Source organism: Podarcis vaucheri (assembly GCF_965113315.1).
Source record: "Podarcis vaucheri genome assembly, chromosome: 7".
Lineage (NCBI taxonomy): Eukaryota > Metazoa > Chordata > Lepidosauria > Squamata > Lacertidae > Podarcis > Podarcis vaucheri.
In genome coordinates this window covers 8840558-8863209 of record NC_138765.1, presented here as the reverse complement: position 1 = coordinate 8863209, position 22652 = coordinate 8840558, and the positions used below count along the sequence as shown (strand labels likewise).

The window sequence follows — 22652 nt, the reverse complement described above, 5'->3', positions numbered from 1 at the left end:
CGCTCACCCATCTTCATCTTCTTCATGGCAGGGTCGCTATCATCCCGCGGGCGCTTGCGGAGCTCCTTCAGGTTAGGCATGTTGCGGGTGATCTCGGCCTGCTGCGTGCCCAGGTCCATCAGCAGGGTGGTGATCTGCGCCTGGAACTCCACGGAGGCCGGGTGCTTGAGGACGCTCAACAGGTGAAGCTTGAGGTTCTTCCGCACGCTGCTCACCTGGGACTTGGCCAGCGTCGGGGGGAGGTTGGCTGTCGGCAGGAGGGCAGAGGAAACGAGTCAAGCAAGCGACAACATTAGAGAGGAACCCAGATCCCGGGCCCAAGGAGGAACATCCTGGGGAACACCCTCCCTTCAGATGTCAAGGAAATAAGCAGCTATCCTATTTTTAAAAGACATCTGAAGGCAGCCCTGTTCAGGGAAGTTTTTAATATTTAACGCTGTATTGTTTTTAAAACTTGATTGGGAGCTGCCCAGAGTGGCTGGGGAAACTCAGCCAGATGGGCGGGGGATAAATAATAAATTGATGATGATGATGATGAAATTGAGTGGAAATATGAAATATGCAGCCTCCCTCTGTTCCCACTTCTACAGCACCTCATCATTGGGCCCGCTTAATTTAGCTGATTAAGCCTATATAGTGGTACCTCGGGTTAAGAACTTAATTAGTTCTGGAGGTCTGTTCTTAAGCTGAAACTGTTCTTAACCTGAAGCACCACTTTAGCTAATGGGGCCTCCCGCTGCTGCCGCTGCACCGCTGGAGCACGATTTCTGTTCTCATCCTGAAGCAAAGTTCTTAACCTGAGGTAATATTTCTGGTAGTAGATAGGTAGCCGTGTTGGTCTGCCATAGTCAAAATAAAAAAAATTCCTTCCAGTAGCACCTTAAAGACCAACTAAGTTAGTTCTTGGTATGAGCTTTCGTGTGCATGAAGAAGTGTGCATGCACATGAAAGCTCATACCAAGAACTAACTTAGTTGGTCTTTAAGGTGCTACTGGAAGGAATTTTTTTTATTTTAATATTCCTGGGTTAGCGGAGTCTGTAACCTGAAGCGTCTGTAACCTGAAGCGTATGTAACCTGAGGTTCCACTGTATGTCCAAACAGCTCAGGACCTCAATACCTTAAGGATCACCTGTTGTGGTTCTGGACAGCCAAAAGTTAACACTCCAGGAAGCGTCCTGATTCACTGGGTGCATTGCCCACATGACCCGGGCATTTTCCTTGGATCTGTGCTCTGTGGGGGCTGAGCTCTCTCTGGAGAGCAGTCTGTCTGAGAATGTGAGCAAGGTAGTTTCGTTTTTGTTAGAGACAGAAAGCTGCAAGCCTGCAGCTAGATTCTGAAGGTTTTTCTTTTCTGTTGCGAATGCTTCTAAATAAAGAGGGTTAGAATAGAAGCACTGGTGTCGAGCTGAGTTATTGAAGACGCCACGTTGACACAGACAAGCCATTTTACGCTGCGTGTGAACTCTGCTATTATCCGGCAACTGAGAAGCGTGGCAGGGCGTGCGTGTGGGCACCGCTGCAGTTTGTCAGAGTGGCAATAAATCAAATTTATTGCAGGGCCGTTGCAGCAGACTCACGTGGGTCAAAGGATTTACGACCCACAAACTTGTAGCATCACCTCTCCCCGTATGAACTGACCCGAACCCGGCGCTTGTCACCTGAGGCCGTTCTCTATGTCCCGCACCCCAGAGAGGTTCAGAGGGTCGCAACGAGAAGTGGCTCCCTGTTTGTGGAATGTTCTCCCCAGAGAAGCACATGTGGCGCCATCACTACACGTCTTTAGGGAACACCTCAAGGTGATAGGAAGATTTCTGATTTTTTAAAAAGACTGGGGCAGCCCCAGTAATGAAGACCAGATCGATCTTAATAGGTATACATACGGGGTCCCAGATACTGTGAGCTTGGCAGGCTTACCGTGCAGTGTCTCATAGGCCTGGATCACCTCTGACATGAACATGGGCCGCTGGCGGGCGATGGAGGCCAAGGAGCCCAGCGCGGCCGTCAGGTTGATGCTGGAGATGGCTGGGTGGACCATGAACTTCAACAGCTGGTCCAGCGCTGTCTTCCCTTCTTCCCACAGAACGTCTGAGAGGGAGAGGCAAAAAGCAGCAGTGAGGAACGGCTGGTGGAGATCTCAACGCATTCTGCAGCTGCCGCCATCTTTGCAAGCACCTTGCCATATTGCACCTGCAGCAGATGATCCAGGCGAGACAGGAGGGGGCTCAGAGCAGACAATGTTTGGTCCCTTCCCAGGATGACCAAGACACCTGATACCCCTTCCTGGGCTCTGCACTTATCCACCCTTATTGTTAGTCCAGACCAGGACTGTTTTCCCAGGAGCCCTGCCGCCTCCCTTGGCTTCACCAGCTTACTGTGTATATATATATATATATTTAATTAAAGATTTTCTTGACTTACAAAAGTGTGTGCAATGTCACTTTCTCATATTATCCCCCCCCCATGTAACATTTTTACAAATCAGTTTCATTTGTTGAGACATTAGGAAGAAAAGGGGGAAAGAGGGGGAGGGGGGAAGATGGGTGGGGTCGGGTGGCAATGTTTCTATTATACTTAATATATGTGGGGGGGTTTGTCAGGATCACTTGTGCAGGTTCTCTGCTATTCACTTGTGTTCCTTTGGTGGTGAGAGAGGTTGGGGTTGGCCTAGGGTGTGGCTGTTCATTTGTGGTGGTCTATGTTTTCATGTTTTAAAAAGTAGAGACATCACCTTGCGAACAAAGGTCCATATATTAAAAGCTATGGTTTTCCCAGCAGTGATGTATGGAAGTGAGAGCTGAGGCTGATCGCCAAAGAATTGATGCTTTTGAATTCTGGTGCTGGAGGAGATTCTTGAGAGTCCCATGGACTGCAAGAAGATCAAACCTATCCATTCTTAAGGAAATCAGCCCTGAGTGCTCACTGGAAGGACAGATCCTGAAGCTGAGGCTCCAAGACTTTGGCCACCTCATGAGAAGAGAAGACTCCCTGAAAAAGACCCTGATGTTGGGAAAGATGGAGGGCACAAGGAGAAGGGGACGACAGAGGACGAGATGGCTGGATAGTGCTCTCGAAGCTACCAGCATGAGTTTGACCAAACTGCAGGAGGCAGTGGAAGACAGGAGTGCCTGGCGTGCTCTGGTCCATGGGGTCACGAAGAGTCGGACACGACTAAACGACTAAACAACAACAACAAAATGTTTCCATGTGTGAGTGGGGTGGGTGAATGTTTTGGGTCAGGCTACCCATACTGATTCGTATGCTGTTGGTGGATTTTTGTCATTGTCTTGTTGGGCTGCGTGTGTGATGAAGGGGAGCCGTACACCCGCTTACTGTATTTGATGTAGGGGTGGTCCTCAGGGACACGGTCGAGGCTGATGTCGTTCTCGTGGCGCTTAGGCACCTCCGACTCCGGCATCCGGGGAGAGAGGGTGATGATCAGCGCCTCCACGAACTTGATGGCGTGGGTGCGTATGCCGTCGTTGTCCGAGTCCAGCAGCTGGATGATTTCACTGGCCATGGCGGACACCATCTCCCAGCAGGCCTCCTGCATGTCGTTGATCACTCTGGATTTCACCATCCACTGTTGGCAGGGAGCATGATTAGCAGCCTCAGGTTTGAGAGAGACAGGCAGAAAACAAGAGGCAGGGACCAGGCAAGCTCAGCTGCCCCCAACCCCACCCCGGGGGAGCAGCTCACCTGCAGCGCCACCTTATACAACTGAGTCATGGCGAGGATGGCCTTCTTCACCACATTGACGTTCTCATCCCTCAACAGCATGTTGAGGTTGGCAATAAGCTTGAGCAGCAGCTCGGTGTCCCGTTTGCTGGAGGTGAGAGGCAGCAGTTTGGGAGAAAAAGGAAGCAATGAAAGAAATGGGACCACGCAGGGGTCTATTAGTCAGCCGTGGTACAAACCCTCTCTCTCTAGATATATACGCTGCCCATCTGAATGGGTTGCCCCAACCACTCTGGGCAGCTCCCAACAAAAAATAGGAAAAGCACAATACGACATCACTGTGGCGTTTGCCCTCCTAGCTGTGTGACATCATACTGGGTTCATAAGGAATGGGTTAACTAATTGTAAAATGACTAACCAATGGGAACCCAAGGGGCAGAGTTAACTGTGTATAAGGTTTAAGCACAGAGGGGTTTTTTAGAGGAGTTAGAGTTAGGGGGGTTGAGAAGACCGTCTGAAGTTAGAAGGTATAGGCCAGTAAAGAAACTAAAGTTAAGATACTGACAGGAATATTGTCTGAGAAACCATAAACTTGTTAATGTTTGTAAAATAAACTTGTTTTCTTTTTTGGTTCACTTTTAACAACTGTCTGGACTCAGTGTTTTACCAGAGAGTAACGGGTTGGTGGCAGCAGGGAAGCAAGCACAGTGGTGGCACAGGGATCAATAGACCATTAAATGTCCAGGGACCCTGTGTGATCGCCACAATCACACACTAAAAACTTCCCTGGGAAGGGCAGTATACACACATACCCCAAAGACCCGCAGAAACAGCTAAGGGGATGCCGATTGCTAGGATGGCATAACAACATCTGACTTACCAGGCTTCCTCTATGAACCCGATGACAAACTTCCGAACCTCAACAGATTTGTCTGCCTGGAAAGCAATGATCTCCTGCGGTGCAAGGATAAGGAGAAGGTCAGAGGCGGCTACCTCTCTCTCAAGCCTGCCACCAACAGGCCGAAAAGCCCCACCCACTGTTGAGCTGGGCCAAGCCAGAACAGAACACACATGGAACAGAACCAAGCAAGACCAGCAGTGGCTGTTCCAAGTCCATGGAGGGCAGAGATGGTGGAGGGAAGGCTGTTTCTAGCACAAGCAATACTCACATCCAGGAAATTATCCAACAGTGTGGGATCTTTGTTTATAATCAATTCCTGGACCTGGGAAACAAAAAGGATAGCTAATATAGCCAAGTAGAGAAGGTAAACCAAGAGAACACTTATGGGGTATCATCAGGCGATCAGACGACTCCCTACTTGCTGGTCACTAAATCAGGTATAGGCAAACCCGGCCCTCCAGATGTTTTGAGACTACAATTCCCATCATCCCTGACCACTGGTCCTGTTAGCTAGGGATGATGGGAGTTGTAGTCCCAAAAACAGGGCTGAGTTTGCCTATGCCTGCACTAAATCTTACCAGCCAGACCCACACAACTCCTCTTCCCAACAGTCATCTTGGAAGAGAGGTGGGGAACGTTACATGATACAGAGCCCCTAACTAGGCAGAGGCAGATTAACTCATCAGATCCTGAAATCAGAAACACTTCCCTTCCACTCCCAGCACAAACCATGTTCCAAAGTGTTCAGTATGCAACTGCACATAAAACACATATACTTGAGGATAACATCTGTTTAAGGCCGCCTTGCACACAACATCGTCATTTTTACAAGATGGTGAGTTTAATGGAAAGTAACGTCGGTTGTGGGGCTCCTGATCTTAAGAGGTTTCAAGGGAGGAGGAGCTGACTCACTTGGCTACAACTGTAGAAGGACATGAGCGGATCACACAGAAATTTCTTTCTTTCGTCCCACCTAACTCCACCCCCAGCCCCCACTAGACAGGATATGGACTATTTCCCGAGAATAATTACTGCCGGTCATTCCCAGACCAAGGTTAGGCCATGCAGGTCCTGGAACTGGGAAGTATATTTCAATACCCTTTCTAGTTTGTTAGCCTCACGTGAACCTACAGGTCTTAAGACAGCCCAGGTACACAGACCCTGTAGAAACAAGACCGTTTAACCAGAAAGAATTCCCAGTTTACACCTAAGATCTTATCAATGCAAAGGCAGCGATGCCACTCACCTGTTTGAGGATCGTGATTTTGGAATCGTTGCTGATTAAAGCGGCTTGATTTAGCAAATCCACCACCTGTTTTTTTGAAAAGGAAGGGAAAGAAGGCTTTTCAGAAAATGTCCTCGGAAACTGCTAATAATAATAATAATAATAATAATAATAATAATATCTTTATTGTCATTGCCCCCTTCGGGGACAACGAAATTACTTGACTGCTCCATAAAAACACTAATTAAACAATACAGTATAATACGGCAAGGGAGATTAGATGACTTTCAAAGTCCGGGCTTCCCATTCAGGGCCGAGATCGCTCTGGAGAAGAAGCTGTTCTTAAGACGGCTCGTTCTTGTCTTCATCGTCCTGTATCTCCGTCCCGACGGCAAGAGCTCGAAGAGACAGTGACCAGGATGCGATGGATCTTTTACTATGTCCAGTGCCTTCCTATGGCACCTTGTGGCATAAATCTGCTCTAAGGTGGAGAGTGGGCAGTCAACAATGCTCTCTGCTGCCTTAACAACCCTGCACAACGCCATCCTGTCCTGGGTAGTACAGCTTCCGTACCACACACATAAGCCATAAGTGAGCACGCTCTCAATGGCACAGTGATAGAAGGCAAGCAGCAGTTTCTGCGGAAGATGGTTTTTCCTTAGAATTCTCAACAAGTACAGTCTCTGCTGCGCCTTCTTCACAAGCCCCCTTGTGTTGACACTCCACAACCTATCCACATTTAGACCCAGATCCTGGGAATCTTACCCTCTCCGAGGTAGTCATGCTGTCTATGCCAGAGGTCTCCTCCCCGGCAAAGAACTGGGAGGCGATGCTCATGCGGGACATGCCAGAGTCGCCCATGTTGCTTACGCCAGCCATGGATGCCCAGTTCAGTGGGCAAAATCCAGCCAGTCAGGGTGAGGTCTAGAAAGGAAGAAGCATGCAGGGACACATTAGGAACCTCAGGATGGAGAGCAAAATGTGGTCCTCTCTAGCCGGCCCTCAAGATTCTCCAGAGGCTGTTCGTTCTATTCATTTTTGATCATCTATCTGGAGCCAAATACCATCTGTGGTGGATCTTCATGTAGTTCATGTAGAATAAACAGTTACAAATGTTGGAGATGCTATAGGATGAAGGGTACCCTATACCCTTTTGGGGATATGATTCATGAAGAGATTAAAAAACTGATAAAGGTTTCACACAGCAAAAGGACATACTTATTAGGAATCTTGAGTAAAGATATCCCTAAAGACAAAATCAATATATTTTTATACGCAACAACAGCAGCGAGAATATTGATAGCCAGCCATTGGAAAGGAAATAACATTCTAACAAAAAGAGACTATGTGAGTACCTAAAGGTAAAGGTACCCCTGCCCGTACGGGCCAGTCGTGTCCGACTCAAGGGTTGTGCGCCCATCTCACTCTATAGGCCGCGAGCCAGCACTGTCCGCAGACACTTCCGGGTCACGTGGCCAGCGTGACGAAGCTACTCTGGCGAGCCAGAGCCGCACACAGAAACGCCATTTACCTTCCCGCTAGTAAGTGGTCCCTATTTATCTACTTGCACCCAGGGGTGCTTTCGAACTGCTAGGTTGGCAGGTGCTGGGACTGAGCAACAGGAGCGCACCCCACCACGGGGATTCGAGCCACCGACCATGCAATCGGCAAGTCCTAGGTGCTCAGGTTTAACCCACAGCGCCACCCGCGTCCCCCACAGCTCCACCCGCATTAGCTAAATTGACGGACTTAATAAGTTAGCTAAATTGACGGACTTAATAAGGCAAAAACTATGGTACAGAAACAGTGGGATTGTTTAGATGAATATTTACATAAACAGGGTTCAAATATGAAAATTTGGTTGTGAAGAATATAAAGAATACAAAGATTTAATCGATTAGGAAAGAACTTAAGGGAAGGAAGTGAAGAACAGAGATAAAGCGAACTAGATAACAAAAGACATGTGGTGAAGGCGGTGGAAGTCTTTTAAAATATTTTAACTAAGATTTTTATTTCGTAATGTGTGTAAGTGTGAATATGGTATTAAGGTTTATGGAAAGTATTTTTCTTTTTTTGTCTTTTCCTTTTCCTTTATCCTTTTCTATTGTCCTCGTTTGGGAAATATGTAAATAATCGTGTTTATATGGACATGTTTGAAATTTGTTTTGATATTCTTGTATTATTCAATAAAATTTAATAATAATAATAATAATAAAAGATTATCCAGAGGCCATTCCCTCTCCCCAGCCCTGCTTTGCATCCTCAAGTGTTTTTTGCCCGGCTGGAATGTGTCATTGAACAAGGCTTCCTGTTTTCCTACTGTACAAAGGTACACCAAGAAAAAAAATCCCTCCTATTTTTGTCCAGTTTCTGAAAATACTTACCGCAAACCATCTCTATACACCCCCAAAGACCTTGAATCTAATGAACCCAAAGACCACCTTGAATCTGTGTGCGAGAGGCTTTACTCAATATACTGGAAATGGCAATTGAGTCTCCCCACTACCGGTTACCAGTGTTGCTTTCAACATGTACAGTGGTGCCTCGCAAGACGAAAAGAATCCGTTCTGTGATTCTCTTCGTCTAGCGGTTTTTTCGTCTTGTGAAGCAAGCCCATTGACGGATTAGCGGATTAGCGCTATTAGCGGCTTATCGGATCAGCTGATAAGCGGCTTAGTGGCTTAGAAAAAGGGGGGGGGAGGGGAAAAACCCCGCAGGAACTCGCAAGACATTTTCGTCTTGCAAAGCAAGCCCATAGGAAATTTGTTTTGCGAAGCACCTCCAAAACGGAAAACTCTTTCATCTAGCGAGTTTTCCGTCTTGCGAGGCATTCGTCTTGCGGGGCACCACTGTATACTGGAAATGGCAATGGAGTCTCCCCACTACCGGTTACCAGTGTTGCTTTCAACATGTAGTTTTAACACAGGAGGCTAGGCTACCAGCCAGGAAATCAGTGGAACAGATCACTTTGGCTTTGGAAAGCAAGGGTCATCCAGTCAGGCCCCACTCTTTGAAAACAGGGCTAAATGGACCATTGGCTTGAACCAGCCGGAGGGCTCTCTTGCCAGGTCCACCTTGCCGTTCTGCCCCCACACCAGCAGTTCCACCCTTGCCATAGCAGAAAGCGGTGGGCTCTCTCCTTTGTTGGAGTTATTATTATTATTATTATTATTTTACACAAGAGGTTGAGTGGCCACCCTTCCTGCAGTATCATAATTATTATTTTATTTGCACCACACTCATCTGACTGGGTCGCCCCAGTCACTCTGGATGGCTTCCAGCGTACAGTGGTACCTCGGGTTAAGAACTTAATTCATTTTGGAGGTCCGTTCTTAACCTGAAACTGTTCATAACCTGAAGCACCACTTTAGCTAATGGGGCCTCCTGCTGCTGCCGCGCCGCCAGGGGCACGATTTCTGTTCTTATCCCGAAGCAAAGTTCTTAACCTGAAGCCCTATTTCTGGGTTAGCGGAGTCTGTAACCTGAAGCGTAACCCGGGGTACCACTATATATATAAAAACATATTGCTGCAGGGGGTTGGGCTCGATGACCCCTGGGGGTCCCTCCCAACCCCATCAGCTCCCCCAGCTCCGCCCCAACCCAGGGGCTTCCACAGCGGCCAGGCTTCAAACCTCGCTCCCCCCCCCCAGCTGCGCAGTTCATTTGGGCGGCCTGGGCGGGGGGGGGGGGAGTAGCCAGCCTCCCTCCCTCTCAGCCCGGCCTACTGCGAGGATAAAACGGGGAGGGGGATAACTGCGCCTTCTGGAACTCCCCGGAGAAAACGGTGGCGCATAAATACAACTAAATTAATAAAAACTACTAAATCCCCATCTTTGCGGGCGGGGGGGGGGCTTCCGTACTCCAACGGCCCTTTCCGTTGTCATGACAACCCCTAGGCCCCAAAGCCTGCCTCTCCGTTTCAAACCGTACCGGCCTCCTCTTATCGACAGAGCCGCACCGAGCGAAGGGAAGCAGGCGGCTTTCTTTTTTAGCCGGCCCTCTTCAAAGCCTCCATGTTCGCGGAACCAAATCTCTCGAGATAAATAGGTATTGAATTATTAGCTAGTGCGCTTGCGCGTGGAGCAAAGCCTCTTGGGTAGCGTAGTCCGCTTCCTTCAAAAAGACGCTCTCTGCCCGGCGCCACCCCGCCCCTTTTAATAGGAGGACGCGGACGCGGACCGCGCTGCATTCTGGGTACGTGGGTGCCGGGGGAGGACACAACCCGCTTTCAACCTATCAAAGAAGAGGCCTGCTTGCAAGGGTTTATGGGTAATGTAGTTTTCTCTCTCTCAAAGGGGGGGGGTGTTTCGTTGTCGTTAGTCACCCCGGAATTGCGAGACTCTAGAGGTCCGCGAGGAACTCTGGGAAATAGAGTCCAATAGGCCCCTCCCATCCAATGAGGGTCACCCGCATTTGTTCAATCCACACTTGATAATTAGGATTAGTATTGAATATACTGGGTTTTATATTCTGAGATCTGGGTCTTATATTCTTGTCACCTTGCCAACAATAGTTAAAGCCATGGTTTTCCCAGTAGTGATGTATGGAAGTGAGAGCTGGAACCTAAAGAAGGCTGATCGCCGAAGAATGGATGCTTTTGAATTCTGGTGCTGGAGGAGACTCTTGAGAGTCCCATGGACTGCAAGAAGATCAAACCTCTCCATTCTGAAGGAAATCAGCCCCGAGTGCTCCCTGGAAGGACAGATCCTGAAGCTGAGGCTCCAAGACTTTGGCCACCACATGAGAAGAGAAGACTCCCTGGAAAAGACCCTGATGTTGGGAAAGATGGAGGGCGCAAGGAGAAGGGGACGACAGAGGACAAGATGGTGGGACAGTGTTCTCAAAGCTACCATCATGAGTTTGACCAAACTGCGGGAGGCAGTAGAAGACAGGAGGGCCTGGCGTGCTCTGGTCCATGGGGTCACGAAGAGTCAGACACGACTAAACAACAATATATGAGGAGGGAAAAGGGATGCGGGTGGTGCTGTGTTCTAAACCACAGAGCCTAGGACTTGCTGATCAGAAGGTTGGTGGTTTGAATCCCCGCGACGGGGTGAGCTCCCGTTGCTCGCTCCCTGCTCCTGCCAACCTAGCAGTTCGAAAGCACGTCAAATTGCAAGTAGAAAAATAGGTACCGCTCTGGTGGGAAGGTAAATGGCGTTTCCATGCCCTGCTCTGGTTTTGCCAGAAGCAGCTTATTCATGCTGGCCACATGACCCAGAAAAACTGTGCGGACAAATGTCGGCTCCCTTGGCCAGTAAAGCGAGATGAGCGCCACAACCCCAGAGTCGTTCGCGACTGGACTTATCTGTCAGGGGTCCTTTACCTTTATATGAGGAGGGAATGACCTTTGGCACTTCAACAGCTGTTGGGGTACAAGCCCTGCCAGCCTTGATTTGTGAGCATCTGTCTCTCTCGAGGGAGAATGGAGTGCGCCTGGGATTTGTGTAGCGTCTCCCAAAGATATCTCACAAGGAGGTTTTGCTCCTCCTAGAGGGGCTGCCTTCTCAGCAAATCTTTAAAAATGTCATAGAAACACCGACAACTGAGAAACACTGGCCTGTGAGCGCTCCAATTGGAAAACAGCCTTTACCAAAGGTGTCATGGGCTTTGAAGACGCTTGAACTCAGGACGCAAGGGAGAAATGCGCTAGGAGGAAGGCACGCTTGGAAAACCCTCACCTTGATCAACTCCCGCCTGGAAACCAATGTCCCCACTGTGGAAGGACGTGTGGATCCAGAATTGGCCTTCACAGTCACGGACTCACTGTTAAGACTGTGTTCATGAAAGACAATCTTACTTGGCTACAAGTGATCGCCAAAGAAGACTCCTCAGCCTTCTCCCCCCCCCCCAATATATTTCAGAATAAGGTTTTGCTCCTCCTAGAGCAGGGGTCAGCAAATTTTTTTAACAGGGGGCTGGTCCACTGTCCCTCAGACCTTGTGGGGGGGTCGGAATATTTTTTTTGGAGGGGGGGAATGAACGAATTCCTATGCCCCACAAATACCCCAGAGATGCATTTTAAATAAAAGCACACATTCTACTCGTGTCAAAACACGCTGATTCCCAGACCATCCACGGGACAGATTTAGAAGGCGATGGGGCCGGATCTGGCCCCCAGGCCTTAGTTTGCCTACCCATGTCCAGAGGGTCTCGCTTCCCAGATGGATGAGTCCCATCTGCCCCTCACTTCAACAGCACGTGCAGAAGCTGCCTTGATCGCTGGACCCACTTTCGATCTCGACTCTCTGCAACGTGGCTCTCCCTCTAAAACGTAGTATGGAAATGCACATGCTGTTTTTCAGTCTGTGGTTTTTACTGTTTTGCATAAATTAATCTTCTATTAGTCACACAGTGTGAGGTGAGGTCAGAGCTACGAAGGATATGAAACCCATCGTTTTAAAAGCTGCCAATCTCATTCAGCCTTTCTTTATGTCTTCTAGGACTCAGTTGGCCTGCTTCCAATAATATCTGCAACTACAAGGCCTAGAAACATCCTCTGTGTTTTTTAAGTGAAAGCTAAGATACTCAGCGAAGCTGAATTTTGTAGCCAATGTTGCGTTCTGCAGCTTTCCCCCCATAATTCCATGATGTGATGAGTTCAGACCGAGAGAGGAAAAACTTGCAGAAGAAAGAGGATTTTCTTCAGAAAATAAAATGTCTTCCACGTGGTCGAATTGGGGGTTAATCCAATCACTTAAATTCTAGCCTGCCTTCTCCTGCTGCTTCTTATTCTCAAATTTCTGAAATTTCCATTTTGTTGTGTGCCAGGGTTCAGCTGGGATTTCCCCCCTTCTGCCAGTCTTTTTCTGCCCAGTCCGATGGACTTCTAACACAGATGTTTACCTGGTTTTAGCTGGTTTCCCGGGAGCTTAATTGTGTAACTGGGGTGCAACTAAGATTGGGTTACCCGCCGCTCCTTAACTAGGGATTAGGAGGAGGGGAGGTAATTAGTTAATTGTGCTCTTTTCCTGGTTTCCTTTTGTGTCCCTTCTGGATCCTTAATCCTAGAACCGGAGGCTGGATCAGGCTGTCTCCTGACAACGCCTTGGGAACCAGGGAACCAGCGGAGGCAACGGGAGCCTCTTTGGAAATATGATTCGGGGTGACAAGGACACTATGGGGAAGGGAGGAGGAAAGCACCGAAGAGAGGGGAAGAGATATGGGGTCAAAGAAGAGCAGCAATAACCCCCTGGGCTCTTACAAAGGCGGCATTTTTTCATCTCCGCCAAGCTAAGCAGTTGGCTCCTTACCTCTCTCGTCCTGCCCTAGCCACTGTGATCCACGTGACAGTCACCTCCAGACTTGATTATTGTAACTCCCTCTATGTGGGGCTGCCCTTGAGACTGACCCAGAAATTCCAGCGGGTGCAGAATGCCGCGGCGAGATGCCTTATGGAGTCCTCGCCGCAGGATCACGTTCACCCAGTGCTATACCAGCTGCACTGACTCCTGGTGGAGTACAGGATCAGGTTTAAGGTGCTGGTTTTAACCTTTAAAGCCCTATACTGCCTAGGACCCTCGTACCTACAGGACCGCTTCTCCTGGTATGGCCCACGGAGGCGCTTACGGTCTTCAAACAAAAACACCTTGGAGGTCCCGGGGCACAGGGAGGTTAGGCTGGCCTCAACCAGAGCCAGGGTTTTTTCGGCTGTGGCCCCAATCTGGTGGACCGCTCTGTCACAAGAGACTAGGGCCCTGCGGAACATGACATCTTTCCGCAGGGCCTGCAAGACAGAGCTGCTCCACCAGGCCTTTGGCCAAGGTACAGCCTGACCCCCTCATTTGGTAATCCTCATAGCACTCTAGCCCAATGGTTGCCATTAATTTGATTTTGAATTGATTTTAGAATGAATTGATTTTAGAATGTATTTCAATTAATCAATGGGGATTTTATGTAAACTGTGTTATTTTTACTGTTGTTAGCCGCTCTGAGCCCGGCTTCGGTTGGGGTGGACGGGATATAAACAAATTATTATTATTATTATTATTATTATTATTATTATTATTATTATTACTACTATTATTCTTTCCTGCTTCTGTTTGTTAAGGAAACATCCGTAAAATAAACCAGGTGGAAACGGGGTGCTCTTTGCAACTTCTGCAAGTGGCCTGGGTAGGGCTGTAGCTGGGTGGTAGAGCAGCTGCTTTGTCCCGGTTTCAAGCCCCAGCATCCCCTGGTAGGACTCAGAGAGAGCTCTGTCGGAAACCCTCAACAGCTGCTGCTGCCAGTCAGTGTAGACAGTACTGGACTAGATGGACCAATAAGTCTGACTTAGGAGAAGGCACTTTTCTGTGTACACCAGAGAGTGTGTGCCCACATGGAGATTCCTTGGCGTGGTTGCTCTCTGGTGATGCCACTGCACACAAGCGGATCTTGCCTCTGTTACGACATCCAGACCATAGCTGTCAACCGTCCCTTATTTGGCGGGAAAGTCCCTTATCCCAGCGCCGTGTCCCGCTGCTGTCCCTTTTTGATGATGCCCCTTAAATTTCCCGGGTTTCAAAGGAAGCAGCTCCTCCCCCTCCCTCCCTGCCGGCCAGGGAGGAGGGAGACTCCAACTGCGTTGCTTGGCTGCGTTGCTCACCCAATAAGGAGTCTAAGAACGACTGGGAGGTGGAGCTTGCATGCCTTGTGCTGATCAAATCGGCCGCATTGCCTGGGGAGTCGCCTTTGCTCAGCGCTTCCCAGCAGAGAGGTGACGGTGGTTTTCCTTGCCGCATCCCCTTTTCCGGGTTGCTGCGCTGTGGGAACCACCGCTTGAGGCTTCATTTGGCTGCTGGCTGGGCTTTCTGCCTTTGGCTTGGAGGGGCTCAGAAGTTGAACATACATGTGTTCGCAAAACCCCTTATTTTGGTTGCTGATCCCTTATTTTCGAGGCTGCTGATCCCTTATTTTCAAATCTGTAAGTTGACAGCTATGATCCAGACTGGGACTGTAATCGTAACCCTCCTCACCTGGAAGGAAGCCCCTCTGAACTCGATAGTACTCACTCAGGAGTGAGTGGCACGGGCCACGTTAGCACCATGCATTTAAAGCACTTTGCCCCAAAGAATTCTGGGAGCTCTGGTTTCCGAAGGGTGCTGAGAGTTTTTGGGAGACACACACCCCCTCGTTCCCCTCCCAGAGCTACAATCCCCACAGTTTCCCGTGAAGAGGGCTTGATTGTTAAACCACTCTGCGAATTGTAGCTCTGGGAGGAGAATTGGGGCCTCCTACCAACTCTCAGCGGGACGCGGGTTGCGCTGTGGGTTAAACCACAGAGCCTAGGGCTTGCCAATCAGAAGGACAGCGGTTTGAATCCCCACGATGGGGTGAGCTCCCGTTGCTCGGTCCCTGCTCCTGCCAACCGAGCAGTTTGAAAGCACATCAACATGCAAGTAGATAAATAGGTACCGCTCCGGCGGGAAGGTAAACGGCATTTCCATGCGCTGCTCTGGTTTGCCAGAAGCGGCTTAGTCATGCTGGCCACATGACCTAGAAAAACTGTCTGCAGACAAACGTCAGCTCCCTGAGCCAGTAAAGCGAGATGAGCGCCGCAACCCCAGAGTCATTCACGACTGGACTTAACTGTCAGGGGTCCCTTACCTTTTTTTACCATCTCTCAGCATCCTCCACGAACTACAGCTCCCAGAATTCTTTGGGATAAAGCCGTGACAGTTTGACGTCAGATGAGCAGAGCTTGGGTGGCCATCTGTCATGGATGCTTTAGCTGAGATTCCGGCATTGATTGATTGATTGATTGATTGATTCTGTTAGCTGAGATTGCTGCATTGCAGGGGGTTGGACTAGATGACCCTCGGGTCCCGTTCCAATTCTAAGATTCTGTGATTCATAATGCTTTAAGTGTAGGTGTGGCCATGGTTAGGGTTACTCTGTAAGCTATTACAGCACGCTCCACATTGGAAACCTTCAGCAGGCCCAGAGAGGGCTGCTGTGCTGGGGTCAGGCATTCTGAAGGAAGGTGAGGACAGGTGACCCCACCTAGGCTTGAAGTCACCCCCGCCCTCAATAATCACCCCAGGCCTCAAAACTGTCCAAAATTCCTTTTGTCTTCTAAAAATCCAAGACAGCTATTCTCTGCTCTTCTCTGCTTTTCTCACAAGATGCTGTGCTAGGCAAAATGTTACTTCAAAAAGCTAATGAATAGACTCTGTCAGAGCAGGCCTGGGAACTGAATCTTATCTCATTCAGTTGCAACATATTGGACATGCTGAACCACCAGCAGTGGCGTAGCGTGGGGGGTGCAGGGGGGGCCGGCCGCACCGGGCGCAACATCTGGGGGTTAGGGTTAGGGGGCGCAAATCCACGGGTTAGGGGGCGCAAATTACTTGCCTTGCCCCGGGTGCTGACAACCCACGCTACGCCACTGACCACCAGGGCTCCTCGACCCCTTGGCTCTCACCCCCCTTTCCTGGGAAGGGCGCCAAGAGTCCAAAAGAGTCCCAAGACAGGGGAGCTTTCTGTTCATGCTCAGAGGAACTCATGGGCAGGACTCCTGAGGGAGGAGAAAGGGGAGGGAACTGGAAGGGGAATATATACTCTGTGCACATGACTGTGAACCTGTGCATGTTTTTGTGAACTATCACACTTGCTCCTTCTACCAGTTCACGGATGGTAGAAATAAAGCTTTTTCTCCGAAACTATTCCTTGAGTGTCTGTGGACTCCCATTTTCCCTTTCCCGGGCGCAATATTTTTCCCACCCGAGGGCAAAGCCTCATAAGGCTACATTCGAAACTCCCGCATTGTTGCTCTGGTTGCCAATTCATTACTGGACCCAGTTCAAAATATTGTCCCCTGATGGAAAGATCACGAGGCTCCAAAAATAACAGACTGGCAAATCTAATTACAGGAGATTGGCAAATCTAATTACAGGAGATGGCTCAATTGACTAGCAAACTCGGAGGAAACTCAAAGCAAAAATTTGCGGGGAAATGGGATGATTATAGAAGATATGTTCAAAAATACAATAATAGTTTTGACTCCGTGCTAGCATTCGAACGATAAAGCGAGTAAAAGGAGGTGGATAACAATTAAGGATTTATTATGTTTTCAGGATGTATTGGAAAATTTATATAGAAAGGTTTATTGTTTTGTGTACATTCGATTGTAAGATATAACATATGCGAAGGGACTTGACAGGAAGTCAAAATTGAAGAAAAGATTTTGTAAGATAGAAGGGAGAAAATATTTACTTTCATTATTATCATTTATTTTGTGTGTGTGTGTTTTTGTATGGAATGTTTGGGAGGAAATAAGATGGTAAATAACATAGAATCATAGAATCATAGAATCATAGAGTTGGAAGAGACCACAAGGGCCATCGAGTCCAACCCCCTGCCAAGCAGGAAACACCATCAGAGCACTCCCGACATATGGTTGTCAAGCCTCTGCTTAAAGACCTCCAAAGTAGGAGACTCCACCACACTCCTTGGCAGCAAATTCCACTGTCGAACAGCAAATAACTAATAACAAACTAATAACAAACTAAATATTGAAGTATGTAATTTTTATTTCTCAATTATATTTAGTAGTAGTATGGTTGTAATGTTTTTTGTAACATAAAATCATTCAATAAAAATTATTAAAAAAACCAAAAGCAAAAGATTGTCCCCTGTATATATTGGGTGCCAGTTTTATCCAAAGGATTCGCAGTCTCCATTACACCTCTCCTGAAGTCTTTGTCTCAGTGCTTTTAAAACTCCATTGAGGCATCTCTGAGCGATCCATGTCAGGGCCAGCTTCATATTGCTGCCTTGCAGGGGGTTGGACAAGATGTCTGTGGGTCCCTTCTGTGATTCTTCCTCAGCCCCACAGGCCACATGAGGAAAACCCCTCTTGAACACAAGCCAGGTTCTGGGCCCTGGAACCTTTCCTGGGCGCCAAGACTTGGCTGTGGGCCCCCAGAGGAAATAAAAGTGGCTAGCTTGGAGCATGTGTTCTCACAGTGGTCAACCAGATGCGTTCAGGATTCGAACACAAGATCAACTGTCCCTTCCTGCAGTTCCCAGCTAGTTGCATTCAGAAGCACAACTGCCCCTCTCGATAGCCTTTGAAATAAAAAAAAATTTAAAGATAAATGTTCATAACTGCATATATAAACCACATGTCTAAAACCCCACAGAAAAGTCCTGAAACCATTTTGTCCCTCCTAAATTGACCTCAAATATTTCTCTGCAGGGTCGAAGGAAAACGGAAAAGCCTCCCCATTGTCTTTTCGTTCACAAATCCTGTCTTAAGGGTATGTCTGTGTATGAATAGGGTGAGCCCGTGACCTGGCTCAGGAACTAAGTATTTATCATTACAAAAGACTGTCCAGGTAATCCAATCAAGTGAACAATATTAGGTAACCTGCCAGACAGAAGATAAACAATGCACTCAGATTTCTGTTGTAGACCACCCCTTTCTGTGATGTAGGTATGATGTATCTGGGGGGTCGTCTTGAGCTACTCCCCTTCTGTGATATATGTATGATGTTTCTGGGGGTGGTCTTGGACTGCAGGGCGCGCAATTTAAAATGTCTATATAAGGGGGGCACACCTTTGTTTGGGGTCCTCCTCCTTTCCTGCGTGTGAGGGGAGCACCCTGTTGCAACAGTTCAATAAAGATCAGGCTTATGAGCTGCTTTGCTTCTCAATATTCTCTGATTGGCCTCTTGTTATTTTCTCCGACCGATGGAGAACCTACAAAGGACGCTATAAGGGCTCTTGTGTCCCCCCCCCCATAAGGGAATAAGGGCAGATTTTCGTTTATTACACCTTCATGAATTTGTCCAATCCCCTTTTAAAGCCAGGTGGCCGTCTCCTGCAGCAGCGAGTTCCATAGATCAACCGTGCGCGCTGCGTTGAATAATTATTTTCTTTTTATTTAATTTTTTGTTCCTGAATCTTTCGACGGCAGCAGATCCAGGAGAACGGCTTCCAGGTCCGGATCTCTCCCCCCTGCTCCTAAATGAATGGCCACAGAAAGCCGAGGGCGGTGAGGATTTGTCACTGATTGCAACAAACTTCTTTTTGACCTAGAAGATCAGGTGTCCCATTCAACGCCTCCGCCTGTAACAGGAGACTTTGGCAACTGGTTCGGTGCCTTCCATCCCCGACAGATTGGGCTCCCGGCAGGTGATCTTATCCCTCCGGAGCAGGCCTCTGGATTGGTCCCAGGTAAATCCCTCGCAAATCTCCCTCTGTCTCTCTGCACCAGCCCCTGGCTCTTAAATAGAGGGGGGTCCGGGCAGTGGCAGCTCTTTCCACGCCTCGCCTTTCCCCCAGAAGCCGCCGGCTGTGAGCGCACGCAGGAAGGCGCCATCGGAGCTTTGAGACGAATGGCCAACACCAGCTTGGATGGTCCTGAGAGGCGTCCCCTGTCCCTCTCGGTCAGCAGACAGGGGGCTGCCACCTTGGCCCCCCAGACGCAGCCTCTGTGGCATCGTCCGAGCCGCTGGGACCGCCTCGTTCCGCAGAGGACCAAGCCAACCCAGCGAGTGGCGGATTTCTCCATTCGTTCCATTCTGGCCCAGGATGGCTCCGAAGGGGAAGCGGAGACACACCAGGAGCCGGCAGAAGCAGCAAGATGGGGCAGCCCCTCTCAAGGCTACACCTGGATGCATTGCAACCACTTCAAGCCCCCTTCCGTTCCAAGTAAGGCCTCAGCACCAAAAGGTTGCCTCCTTCGCCTCCCAGGGCTGCACTGGAGGAGCCAGGATAAAACATGGCGGTTGTCCTGAGCTCCTCCGGGCGAACCGTTTAGTCAATATTTATCCTGATTCGCTTATGCAAAGCTTACGCGGTGGTTAGACTGTGGCCTGTCATGACTAAGCATTTCTTAGGGTTTGTTGGCACGGATAACTACCATATTTTTTGCTCTATAAGACTCACTCCCCCCCCCCAAAAAAAAAGTAAGGGGAAATGTGTGTGCGTCTTATGGAGCGCATGCAGGCTGCGCAGCTATCCCAGAAGCCAGAACAGCAAGAGGGATCGCTGCTTTCACTGCACAGCGATCCCTCTTGCTGTTCTGGGTTCTGGGATTCAGAATATTTTTTTTCTTCTTGTTTCCCTCCTCCAAAAACTAGGTGTGTCTTGTGCATCTTATAGAGCGAAAAATACGGTAATATTTGTGCCCGCTTACTGTAAGCATGAAAGGGACGCGGGTGGTGCTGTGGGTTAAACCACAGAGCCTGGGGCTTGCCGATCAGAAGGTCGGCGGTTCAAATCCCCGCAACGGGGTGAGCTCCCGTTGCTCGGTCCCTGCTCCTGCCAACCTAGCAGTTCGAAAGCACGTCAGAGTGCAAGTAGATAACTAGGTACCACTCCGGCGGGAAGGTAAACAGCGTTTCCGTGCGCTGCTCTGGTTCGCCAGAAGCAGCTTAGTCATGCTGGCCACATGACCTGGAAGCTGGACGCCGGCTCCCTCGGCCTATAGAGCGAGATGAGCGCCACAACCCCAGAGTCGGTTACGACTCGACCTAATGGTCGGGGGTCCCTTTACTTTTACCTTTACTGCATGCACGTAGCTGCCTGCATTATTTGTCTGCAGAGGTATTGTTGACCAAGAGGTCTAGAAGCTTAAGTCGGCAGATCGTTTTGCCAGGGATGGGCCAAAGGCAGGTGAGGGAAACTACTGGCCCTTCAGGCATTGTTGCTGTTTAGTTGTTTAGTCATGTCCGCCTCTTCGTGACCCCCTGGACCAGAGCACGCCAGGCACTCCTGTCTTCCACTGCCTCCCGCAGTTTGGTCAAACTCATGCTGGTAGCTTCGAGAACACTGTCCCACCATCTTGTCCTCTGTTGTCCCCTTCTCCTTGTGCCCTCCATCTTTCCCAACATCAGGGTCTTTTCCAGGGAGTCTTCTCTTCTCATGAAGTGGCCAAAGTCTTGGAGCCTCAGCTTCAGGATCTGTCCTTCCAGTGAGCACTCAGGGCTGATTTCCTTCAGAATGGAAAGGTTTGATCTTCTTGCAGTCCATGGGACTCTCAAGAGTCTCCTCCAGCACCAGAATTCAAAAGCATCCATTCTTCGGCGATCAGCCTTCTTTGTGGTCCAGCTCTCACTTCTATACATTACTGTATGGAATTCAGGCATTGCTGAACTACAACTCCCATCTTCCCTGGCTATTGGCTGCGCTTTCTCGGGCTGATGGGAGTTGTAGCTTGGCAGGGCTCAATGAGCTTCTTAATCTTAGGGTTGTGGGTTCGAGTGCCGCATTGGGCAAAAGGTTCTTCCATTGCAGGGAGGGTTGGGGTCCCTTCCGACTCTACAATTCTGTGAAAATCTGGAGGGCCTTTAAAGGTACAGGTATCCATAATTAGAGAGTGGGATGGAGTGAAGGAATACATGAAAACATATGGTTCCAGAATTGAAATATTAATAGGGAATGTGTAAAACGTGCAGGGGTAAACAAGAAAATAATAATAGAATCAATTGAATAATTATTAAATTATTCGCAACAAAATGGAAGAAGTAAAATATTGAGATCACACCTGGGAGTGGGGGGTATATGGGAACCTATTATATCATTTATAATATAATTTGTTACATCCTTGTTATAATTTGTTATATAAGTTAAGTGATGAATTACTATATGTAATTTCAAAATGAAAAGATTTAAGGATGTTAATCTTCAAGTTAAATTTTATAAGAACTGTGATTTGGAAAACCGTTAAAATGATATACACTGAAATTCAGCGAGGAAGTCACTTAACAATGTTAACAACTGTAATTTTTAATAAGGTTATGCTTTATGTTTGTTTGTGTTTGTTTGTTTATAATTATGTGAAAATCAATTTTTAAAAAGTGATATTTTTTTTACAAAATATATATAATATAATTTGTTTATTGTGTTGTATTTACATATAGCGAAGGGAAGCCTAGAGCAATTAGGTACATTTTAATTTTATGTCATAGGCTTCTGTTAGAAAATGAATGTGGATTTTGAATTTGAGGTTTGTAATTTGGGTGTGGGTGGGTGTGTGAAATAAAAATTAGAAAATAAATAAAAATAAAATAAAGGTACAGGTATCCCAGGAAGGTGGCACAATTCTCCCAGCGCTCCAGGTCCTGACCTGGGTTTTCTCCCTTCCCTGCAGAGATGAAGCAGACGGGCTGTGGCGCCCGGCCCCCCTACCGAAGCCCCCGGGTCCCCTTCTCTGCCTCTCAGCTGGGGGCCCTGGAGAGCAGCTTCCAACAAACGCATTATCTGAGCACTGAGCAGATGAAGGAGGTGGCACTGCTGCTGGGCCTCACGGAGAACCGGGTAAGAAAGAACCCTAGTCCTCCAACCCCGTGGGCACCTCTGCATTCTGTAGCTCTGCCACCTCCTGCACGGCAGCGGGTTGGGCTGGATGACCCTCGCGATCCCTTCCAGCCCAACAGTGCTATGAACTCTATGATTCCTGGGCCACTGAGCTGCTCCTGGAGTGGCCCTTGCCCCTCACCAGTGCCTCCTGGTGGAGCAAAGCGAAGTTGGGACTGGGAATCTGCAGCCTTCTGGACATCCTTGGACTCCGACTCCCATCAGGCAGCGCAGCAACGCCAAGGCATCATGGGAGTTGTAGTCCAAGAAGCTCTGGAGTGCTGCCAGTTTCCTAGACACGTCCCCTGGTGCCAGGTGGGGGCAGGGCACTTTTTGTCAGGCCGAGGGCCGCATTCCTCCAATGGGAACCACCTGGGGGCCACATGCCTTTGGGCCTAAGTGGGGATTCGAACCCTGGTCCCCAGGGTCCTAGTAGTCTAGTCCACCACACTAGCTTGTGGGAGAAACTGACCAGGGGCTGAGCATCCCAAGTAGGTCAAATCTGACCTCCTCTTCCTCTTTTTCTCTTTCTTCCTTCCCCCAAGGTGAAGATTTGGTTCCAG

General features: G+C 48.7%; 2 protein-coding genes and 1 long non-coding RNA gene across 5 annotated transcripts in view; 1 reads left to right on the top strand and 2 right to left on the bottom strand.

Annotated features, from left to right (window-relative positions):
* The window catches only part of SYMPK (symplekin scaffold protein), a 271438-nt gene that overhangs the window by 17725 nt on the left and 231061 nt on the right, over nucleotides 1-22652 (bottom strand). The window contains exons 1-9 of one of the 3 annotated variants that reach the window (XM_082230947.1): nucleotides 9733-9945; nucleotides 6568-6726; nucleotides 5824-5889; nucleotides 4846-4899; nucleotides 4557-4630; nucleotides 3698-3824; nucleotides 3332-3581; nucleotides 1916-2086; nucleotides 8-247 (exon numbers count right to left, since the gene is read on the bottom strand). In XM_082230947.1, the coding sequence (XP_082087073.1) occupies nucleotides 8-247; nucleotides 1916-2086; nucleotides 3332-3581; nucleotides 3698-3824; nucleotides 4557-4630; nucleotides 4846-4899; nucleotides 5824-5889; nucleotides 6568-6681 (1096 nt within the window). In that variant the 5' untranslated portion in view covers nucleotides 6682-6726; nucleotides 9733-9945. Of the gene's footprint in view, nucleotides 1-7; nucleotides 248-1915; nucleotides 2087-3331; nucleotides 3582-3697; nucleotides 3825-4556; nucleotides 4631-4845; nucleotides 4900-5823; nucleotides 5890-6567; nucleotides 6728-9732; nucleotides 9946-22652 lie in introns of those variants that run through there. The other 2 variants (XM_082230949.1, XM_082230948.1) reach the window with 2 other exon arrangements.
* LOC309537041 lies at nucleotides 6744-9370 on the top strand. Its single transcript, XR_014221783.1, has 3 exons — nucleotides 6744-7163; nucleotides 7560-8338; nucleotides 8732-9370. It is a non-coding gene; the product is annotated as an uncharacterized lncRNA (long non-coding RNA).
* The window catches only part of FOXA3 (forkhead box A3), a 104949-nt gene continuing 96958 nt past the window's right edge, over nucleotides 14662-22652 (bottom strand). Inside the window, exon 3 of the mRNA XM_082231254.1 lies at nucleotides 14662-14731. The gene's annotated coding sequence lies outside the window, so the exon portion shown is untranslated. The remainder of the gene's footprint in view (nucleotides 14732-22652) is intronic.